Source organism: Podarcis vaucheri (assembly GCF_965113315.1).
Source record: "Podarcis vaucheri genome assembly, chromosome: 1".
Lineage (NCBI taxonomy): Eukaryota > Metazoa > Chordata > Lepidosauria > Squamata > Lacertidae > Podarcis > Podarcis vaucheri.
In genome coordinates, this window is record NC_138759.1 from 32,641,583 (window position 1) to 32,651,178 (window position 9,596).

The 9,596-nt window shown below is 42.9% G+C and overlaps 1 protein-coding gene across 4 annotated transcripts in view; it reads right to left on the reverse strand.

The window, feature by feature from the left end:
• Window positions 1–7,757, reverse strand: part of YLPM1 (YLP motif containing 1) — a 47,768-nt gene extending 40,011 nt beyond the window's left edge. The window contains exons 1-2 of one of the 4 annotated variants that reach the window (XM_082231795.1): window positions 6,667–7,756; window positions 1,979–2,218 (exon numbers count right to left, since the gene is read on the reverse strand). In XM_082231795.1, the coding sequence (XP_082087921.1) occupies window positions 1,979–2,218; window positions 6,667–7,662 (1,236 nt within the window). In that variant the 5' untranslated portion in view covers window positions 7,663–7,756. Of the gene's footprint in view, window positions 1–1,978; window positions 2,219–6,666 lie in introns of all 4 variants that reach the window. The other 3 variants (XM_082231794.1, XM_082231796.1, XM_082231797.1) reach the window with 3 other exon arrangements.
• Between the last annotated feature and the right edge of the window lie 1,839 nt (window positions 7,758–9,596).

The following is a 9,596-nucleotide window of genomic DNA, read 5'->3' on the forward strand; positions in this document are numbered from 1 at the left end:
AAAGTCAACCTTCTTATCTAAAATGCGTTTTGATATAAAGAGGGCATCCAGGTAGTTACAGACCTGCCAGGCCAATTTCAGTTCCATATAAAATGAAAGAAAGCATTAAGAATTGTCAAACATAAAAAGAAGAAGTCTTACTAAAAGAGGATAAGTATTGCTTCAACAAAGGGAAATATTAACTTTCTACATTTCTTTTGAAGATACATATTACATATGACCAAAAGGTTTTTGGCTAAGTCATTTGGTCAATGTATAAGTGGAGACGCTCTTACAGATTAGGATAAAAAATAAGGAAGACGATGACGTAGTGATAAAATGGGCAAGAAGGGACATAGGAAGTTGCTTTATACAAATAATAATAATAATAATAATAATAATAATAATAATAATAATAAAAAATTTTATTTATATCCCGCCCTCCCCAGCCGAAGCCGGGCTCAGGGCAGCTAACAACAATAAAACAGTACAAAAGTACAGCATAAACAACACTCTAAAATCATTCATTATAAAATTAATTAATCAAGTCAGAACACAGGTCTATCTACCTCAGTACTGTCTACACTGAATGACAGTAACCCCTCTAGACAGGAGTGTTTCTCAGTCCTATCTAAAGATTGAACATGCAACCACTTGCTAGCAAAACATGTGCTCTACTACGGAGTCACCATTTACACAACAGAGGGACAATGGATCCCACAGAGATCTTTATAGGGGCTTGCTGGGTTATATTATTAATAATTCATCTGCAATAGGACTGAACAGTGTGGCAGTGAAGTCTGTAGATGACACCTAATTAGTTAGGATGGTAAAATCCCAGGCAGTTGTGAAAAGCTTTAAAAAGAATTTATCCAAAATGGAAAATAAGGATTAAAATACAAGTACATAAGATTCCATGTAAGCGAAATGTGATGCGTATGATTTGAAAAAACTCTAACCTTATATGCATACTAGTGGCACCCAATCTGGCTGCAACTAATCAGGAAATAGAGACAATCACTGGTTGAAATGACTTTATGAAAGGAGTAGACTAATTCATGGAGAACAGACTTATGAAAGTGTAGTATCTTGATAAGTAAACAGTATCCATGATACAGAGTCAGTCAGTCTGTCTCTCTCTCTCTCTCTCTTTGTATGAGATGCTGCCAGGCAGGGTGGGGAGGAAATACAAGGTGCCTCTCACCAGCATTGTCTGATCCACAGTGGATAAATAAGACTAGACTTATCTCTGTGAATTATGGTTTGCTCCAGCATGGCAACCCTTATGGTCTTAAAGCTTGATCCTAATATGGAGATGTAATTGTTTTACAGTATTGGAAATATGTGATGCAACTTCTTCCTGAACGCAAAGTCAACACAGAAGCACAAATAATTATACCATGTTATTGTTTGGTACCTTCAAGTAATGAAGATACCCAAAGGAAGCTTTGAATAGCAGTACCTTCTTTGAGACTTTCCACTCCACATACAGACATCCCCCAATGCACACAGCATTTCCACAAGATGATTAAACTCCACATGACAGAATGCTAAACATTCTGAACTGGACGTCAAAACGGCCAGCCATTTGCTAGCAAAACATGTGCTCTACTACAGGGTCACCATTTACAGAACAGGGGGACAATGGATCCCACAGAGATCTTTATAGGGACTTGCAGTTCATTTCTGATTCATTACATTTATCTCCTCAGCCTATGCTAAAGATGCAAGGAAGATTTATACACTTGCTATGAAATGTATTTTTAAAAAACTTCAATACTTTTAAAAAGAAAAGCACATAAACCCAATTATTGTTGTCTTTAAGGCTTGTATCAGGGCCATGTAAACCACAACTGATCAGCAAAAGTTCTCATAAATCATCCCTGTGTTCTAAGCCTACTGCACCAGGGCCCTATTTTTTCCAATCAGTCCTTCCAGACAATCTGAAATAACAAAAGAATGAATACAACACATAATGACACCTCTGTGCACAGCATACCTTGGGCTCAACGGATGACAAAGGAAGGTCATCACCTTTGGGCTGTGGTAATTTGGGCTCAGAAAGCAAAGGGGGGTCAGAAAGCACATCAGAAATGGGTATTTCCCTTTCTTCTTGCCTCTGCTCAGGAGCATCATTTACCACTCCTAGACCTGATGGCAGCTGCTGTCCCAGTGCATGTGCTTTTGCCTTTTGCTGCAGAGTAAGCAGATGCTGTTGATACCAAAATTGCTGCTGTTCCTATAACAAAAAAAGATGAGAAGTACAGTAGTATCTAGGCTTAAGAGACAAGGTCATACCCTAGAAAGAAAGCTACATTAACCACTGTAAAATGGCAAATGTGCCTCATTTTCAAAGGACACTTGGACCTACTTTTGAAAAAAACCAAGAGTAGCATCCAACACTGCAGTCTCATTTGTTCAGCAGACTTCTGAATGCACAACGTAAGTTATCCTCCTTCTTCTGCCACACCAGCAAGCCCCTGTGTGCCCTCAAAGTCTGCTTGAATTGGAGAACCCTCTGAAATAAATTTTGGGGGTACACAGAAGGAAGGGGAGCTCCCATTCCACAAGAGGAAATTTTCTGGCACAGCACTGGATACGACCCCAGGTTGCTACAGCTATTCCTTTGGTGTAAGCATCAAAAGGCCCAGTGAAAATATAGGCCTTTAATAGGATTTTAATTATGCAATGGTTTCGTAATTGGTGGCCTTTAATCTGTCAATAATCATAACATTTTTATCATTTTTGCTTAAACATCGAGTGTCCATGTTTCCTTTATTTTACTTCCTTTCATTATGACTGATTCTGTTTTTCAATCTGGTCTAGAATACAGTATTGTCAGAAGGGCAGGGCAAGAAAGTTTCAAATAAATTCATATATAAATAACAGAAAAATGGGGTTTATAGTTTTAAAATTACTTTAGTACTGTGATTTATACTGTTTTATGTACATTGTTTCAGAATAAATCTCAAAGTGGAACATCAGATAAAACAATTCAGAATAAAACAAATTCAAGATTTAAAGAAAACATTCCAGATCCTTCAAGGGACATTTTGATTTCCCCAGTCACCAATCTAGGATCTAGCAATCTCCATGTGGTTGCAAATGGACCTGTAACAGTCGCAAAATGAGCTTGGCTAATTTCTAACATTCTCAGAAGCGGGCTGGTCTGGCCCATGGTGACCCTCCTAAGCACGTTTTGCACAAGTGGGGACATTAATACATACACCCCTGTTATCCCATACATGCAAGAAGCTCAGCAAGAACCCAACACCAAATTTGTAAGCATTACAATGACCTGTACAAACCGATATCAGACTTGTTACAATGTGCTTATATGCTTGGTTAAACAAGGAACATGTTTTTCCCCAGATTCTACAGTAAAAAACACCATTGTGCAGGTTACACTTTTATTCTGCTTCAGATTAACCCTTTAGTCTGCCCTGGGTCTGTTGTAGCCCAATTTTTCTTCAGCATCTGTTGGTGCTAAAGGCACCAAACTGTATTTGTTTTCTTTCAAAATATGCATAAACACAGGGAGAATACCGGCATCTTAGAAGATGCTGGATGTCGAAATGCTGCTTAGATGTGTGCTAAAATATGGAGAAATGCATACAACCATGGTTGGCTTGGTCTTAATCTGTAGTTGCTTTGTAGCTTCACTCCAATTACTGTACTCTGTAGCTACAAAGACCCATCTCTACATACTTTGCTGCAATACTAATTTTTCACCATTTCCTGATTCTTTGCTTAAGGGAAGGTGATGTTTAAATAAATTCTACAACCATTAAAAAATTGTATTTATGATAAGTGTTTCAAAGAGGTCAATAAAACATTTCTCCCTTTCTTTGGAGCTATTCTCATTCTCTTGTGGGGAGGATTCAGGTCTAAAAAAAAAGATTGTGTTACTTTTAAGCCTGCAGAAATTTTGCTTTTGTTAAGTTTTGAAAGCAAAATTATATAGAGAGAATCCTCTGCTGATACCTCTGAACTCATCAGTTATTATAGATTGGCCATTTCTGTTTTCTGGTTAATTTTTTAAAACTGTGATGATTGTGATGTGTGCACATGTCCACATGCAGTTATTTCTAATAACATTTATTTCTCTGTGAAACTGAATAACACGAAAAACCCCTCTTTATTCATTTTTCATAGTAGACTACAAAACACATAGAATATGATTGGGTCACATAGATATATGGTTTCCCTATCAGGATTACTTACACTGTATAAAGTTTACACTGTAAACATCTGAGCAACTACTGATTGCAGGGAAATTAAAGATGTGCCAGTACAGCCAATGCTGCATATATCTAATTTCCCTTTTCCTCAAAATTCCTGTTTTCTGCCTGAGCGGCCGGAACAGCCCCAATCCCCTGTGTTTTTTATTGAGAAAGTCTCACTGAGATCAATGGGACATACAATGCAATCCTTACCCCCAGATACAGTAGTTAGGAAGTGATATATCTCCCCATATTAAACCTATAGAAGCTATGTCAGTGTAAAAGACAAAAGAAGGGTTCTGTCAAGGGGGTGGTGAATGGGTATGTTGAAGGCATGGAGAGAGATAACATAATTGCACTGCATTCTAACACCGTCTATCCATTGGTTCCACTCCCACCCACAGAACCTGACATAATTTACATCACCCAACATGCAGGTATAATAACTAAATTCACCCCAGGAGACAACGGAAGGGCAGAAAATGCAGGTTTAGACTGCTACCCCTCCTTCTACCAGAAGAAGTAAGAATACAGCTGATCAGCTGACTAATTATTAGGAAGATTTGACCTCCTAATAGCATAAGAAATGATTTTATAAATATGATAAAATGATATGAGTGGCTGGGGAAACCCAGCCAGATGGGCGGGGTATAAATAATAAATAGTAATAAATTATTATGATGAGTCAGCTAACAGGTCAGTAATCTACCCCTGTCACTTGGTATAGAAATCTTACAATTAAAGATCTGAAAACTGGCTTGAGAACTGGCTCACAAAATTACTCTCAGCGATCAAAATCTTAAACAAATACAAATGAAAATGTACTGTACAATGTAACATAAAAGTTAGGACATATCCCCTTTTCTCCCTGCCTTAACAAATTGCTTAAACAAATTGCATAGAAGGAGAAAGAAGAATCTGAGCATGCACCATTCTGAATCCCTGCTCCAACCTCACAGGATACTAGCATCAATGAAGTATACATTTTTCATTCTTTCCATCTTAGAAATTTTCAACTGTTACATGAAGAAATTGCAGATCTGCTGTGCAAAACGCTTCAAAGAAAGGCACCCCTTTCTTTTCCACTTCTCATATACTCTCATGTATTGTTCACAGGAATTGTAAAATTAATGTTAGATCATCATGGGGTGGCAAGTCTGCCTGGTGTGCCTAAGTGCTAATTCCCTTTTGTACACTTATAAACAAAGCACCACAATAATTATTAATAGTAGCTATATATGCATGGAACAAGAATACCACAGAGTTCAGAGAATAGCAGAAAACACACAGGCAAATAGCACATGTGTTATTTTCCCCTCCAGCATTCTCCCTTATAGTAAAGTATGGACTGCAATTGCATGGTATAACACTGACAGCAATCCTATGACTATTTATCAGGTTGAGTTACCTTTTCTGAAGGTTACTAAAAAGGAAAATAAAATCACTGCTGTTATTCCCTCATCAATTGTGAGCGATTGAAATGGACATGGGGCCCCAGGGAGTGATATGCTTACATCACAATCCAAGGTAATTCCATACCACCTCCTTTCAAATGCCACGAAAATCATAGTTAGAAACAAATTATGGCTGGCTGTGAATGAGCAACATGTTTAAATCATACCTGCTCTGCTCCTAAAGGAGGAAATGAATCTTATTTCAAATCAAAAAGGAAAGGAACAACAGCACAAGCCTTCTCAGAAGCGCTCTCGTAGACTGCCTGTGATTTTCAGAGTTGAAAAGCATTCTACTTAACTATGAGGCACCCAGTTTCTTACAAATAAAAACAAAAACCCAATGTTCTAGGCCTGATACTTCGTAGATTCTATTAAGCTCCCCCCATCCACTCCTGTTTTGAAAAAAAAAAAAAGGTGCGCTAAAGCCAATTTATTTGTTCCTATTTTCTAAAATGAAAGCACTTACTTCAAAGAAAAGATATGAACTTATGCATGCTTGTCCAGGCAGACTTAGCGCCCACATGGCGCTAACCTGTGAGTTTTCACATTCCCTACACAAAGAAGTCCTTTTTTTGTTTGGGAAAAGCATAATTTATCAAGCAGCCCCAATATGACAGTAGAAAAGGAATAACTGAGCAAATAAATGAAAGTAGGAATGCCAGCAGCTCCTCCCCACTCATCAGAAGGCCATTCTGATAACTAGGGAAGAGAAAATTTGCATCATCAGGGCATTGGATTGGGCAGTTTTAAATCCCTCCTCTTTTCATCCAGGATTGTGTGCACTTTTTACCACCATCAAAACTGATGAGGTCTCTCTCATGGGTCTAGTCAAGACTAGGCTAGGCTCTGGGGTGGGAGGTCAGTTATCTTTGCTTTAGACCCTATGGCCTAGTTTTAACCAAGATGCCTCCCATCTTGTCAATTTTATCTTACTCCAACTCCCACCTATGCACATCTCACCCCTGGATCCTATCGAGCTATTCAAACCATGACGGACACATCATTCTTACCTGGGCAGTCATTGTGGAGGGGTCTGCGTGCAGGGCAGCTTGCTGTCGCTCACACCTAATATCTATGTCTGGACCACTGCCCTGTCTTAACTCCTGAGGTTCAAGAGCAGGCTGAGGAATCTGGGGTGGGGCGAAGCGTGAGTCGGATGGAGTAACGGGCTGGCCTGGTTGGCAAGCTGAGGTTTGGGGTGTGGGTTGGTAAGCCTGGGACTGGTAAGGCTGAGAAACAGCTGGAGGAGGGTGTTCCGAAAAGGTGCGTGGAGCTGCCTTCGGCAACTTCGGATGGGGCTGGTAGGGTTGCGACGAGGAGTTCTGGGGCGGCAGAGACTGAGACATGTAAGGGTCCGTCTCAAGGGAGGGTCCTGGGGGCATGTACGGCTGGGCAGGTGAGTGTGGCGGAGAGGACAGGTCCATGTCCATATCCACGCGAGAGCTGGCTGCGGGGCCATGGGGCTTCCACTCATCCCGAGGCGGCTCCTTGACATCCTCTCCGAGAGGCAGAGGAGGCCTCTGGGCATTGTGGAGCAGCGCTTCCCGCGGGAGAGGCGGCGGCGAGGGCTCGCGGTGCTTGAACGGCTTCGGATAGCTGCGCGCCGAGGGCGGCCCTTGGGGCAGGGGCGGCTGCCAGGAAGCGGCGGGGGGAGCAGGAGCGGCGCTGGGCAGCGGCGGCGGCGGCAGGCTCGGGGGAGGCCCGCCGGGTGGCGGGGGAGGCCCGCCTAACAACACCGACTGCAGCTGCTTCTGGTGCATTTGCTGGAGCTGCTGCAGCTGGACCAGGTGCTGCTCCTGCAGGCTCAGGAAGCCGGACGTGCCGGCGGCGGCCGTCGCGGCGCCAGGAGCCGCCGACGAAGCCGCGTAGCTGCCCAGAGCCGGCGGCGGCATGGCGTTAGGCAGCACCGCCGGAGGAGGCCCGGCCATAGGCGGCGGAGGCATCATGGTGGGCGGGGGAGGGTAAGCCCCAGGGGCCGCCCCGTACAAACCCCACGCCGGGAACATGGAGCCGGGAAGCGGTTCTCAGCAGGCGGCAGCGGCGGCGACGGCACCTAAACACAGGCCGCGAAAGCGGCGGGTGGCGACGGGGGCGCGTGCGGTCCACTGCGCCTGCGTGGATAGCCGGAGTCATAGAGAGCGACTTCCTCCAGCTAGAGTGTTTCCGGTCCGGCCCCAGGCAACTGACTCCACGGAGCAACAAACTGGGCGCTCCCCGCGAGAACGCCTTGTATGTAGCCTGTAGCCTTGTCGCAGAACTTCAGCTTTTATGCTAACGTCCATCAAATATGCCCCTCCCCTTCCATACCGGTTTTTTGTTGGTATGATTTTATTATTTGGAAGTGATGCCAACCTTGTGGAACTTGTTCAGCATTTTGTTCTGGAAGTGGGCAACTACAGTGGTACCTCGGGTTACATACGCTTCAGGTTACATAAGCTTCAGGTTACAGACTCCGCTAACCCAGAAATAGTGCTTCAGGTTAAGAACTTTGCTTCAGGATGAGAACAGAAATCTTGCTCTGGCGGCGTGGCAGCAGCAGGAGGCCCCATTAGCTTCAGGTTGAGAACAGTTTCAGGTTAAGTACAGACCTCCGGAACGAATTAAGTACTTAACCCGAGGTACCACTGTAGATGCTTCTGAGAAGCCCACAAGTAGGACCAGAGCAAGATGGATACTGCATTAGTTTGGCAACCGAAAAAAACAAAAACATTACCATCCTTCCAAATCACTACATCGGGCCACCAACCTTTTTGGATTAGTGGGCACGTTTCAGATGCTGAGGGAGTGTTGAGGTTGGCATTTCCCTAGAATCATAGAATTGTAGAGTTGGAAGGGACCCCCAAGGGTTTTCCTGTTGAACCCCCTGCAGTGCAGGAATCGCAGCTAAAGCATCCATGGCAGATGGCCATCCTACCTCTGCTTAAAAACCCCCAGGGAAGGAGAGCCCATAACCTCATGAGGGAGACCGTTCCACTGTCAAACAGCTCTCACTGTCAGAAAGTTCTTCCTGATGTTTAGTTGGAATTTCCTTTCTTGTAACTTGAAGCCATTGGTTCGGGTCCTACCCTCCAGACCAGGAGAAAACAAGCTTGTTCATTCTTCCATGTGACAACCCTTTAGATATTTGAAGATGGCTATCATAGCTCCCTCTCAGTCTCTTTTTTTCAGGGCTAAACATACCCATCTCCTTTCAACTGATCCTCATAAGGCTTGGTTTCCAGACCCTTGATCGTCTTGGTTGCCCTTTTTTCAACTACAATATCCTTTTTGAGGCGAGGTGACCAGACCTTTACACAATATTTCAAATGTGGTTATGCCAAAGATTTGTATAATGACAGTTTTATCTTCAATTCCTTTCCTAATGATCCCTAGAATGGAATTTACCTTTTTCACAGCTGCCACACACTAGGTCAACAACTTGATCAAGCTATCTGGTCTGTCACCTCCAGTTCAGACACCATGAGTGTATATGTGAAGTTAATAACCCCCCCCCCCCATATGCATCACTTTGCCCTTATTTACATTGAAAGGTGCTTGCCCTTTTAACGCCCATTCGCTCAGTTTGGAGAGGTCATTTTGGAGCTCTTTTCAATCTCTTCTTGTTTTAATGACCTTGAACAATCATCAGCAAATTTGGCCACCTCACTGTTCAGTTCTAAACGAACAAGTTAAAAACCCTGGTCCCAATACCAATCTCAGGGGAAATCCACTTTCTACCTCTCTCCATTCAGAGAACTGTCCATTTATTCTGACTCTTATGCTTCCTGTGACTCTTATGACTGACTGCTAAACTTACTCAGGAGTGTTTGGCAAATTACCATATTTCTGCATAACCCCACCAAAAGTAACCTTCCCAACTTTTTTCATGAGAAACCCCAACTGTAACATTTGCAACTTGAGAAAGGACTCAGATAAAAAAAAAGAAATTCTCAAAAGCCAA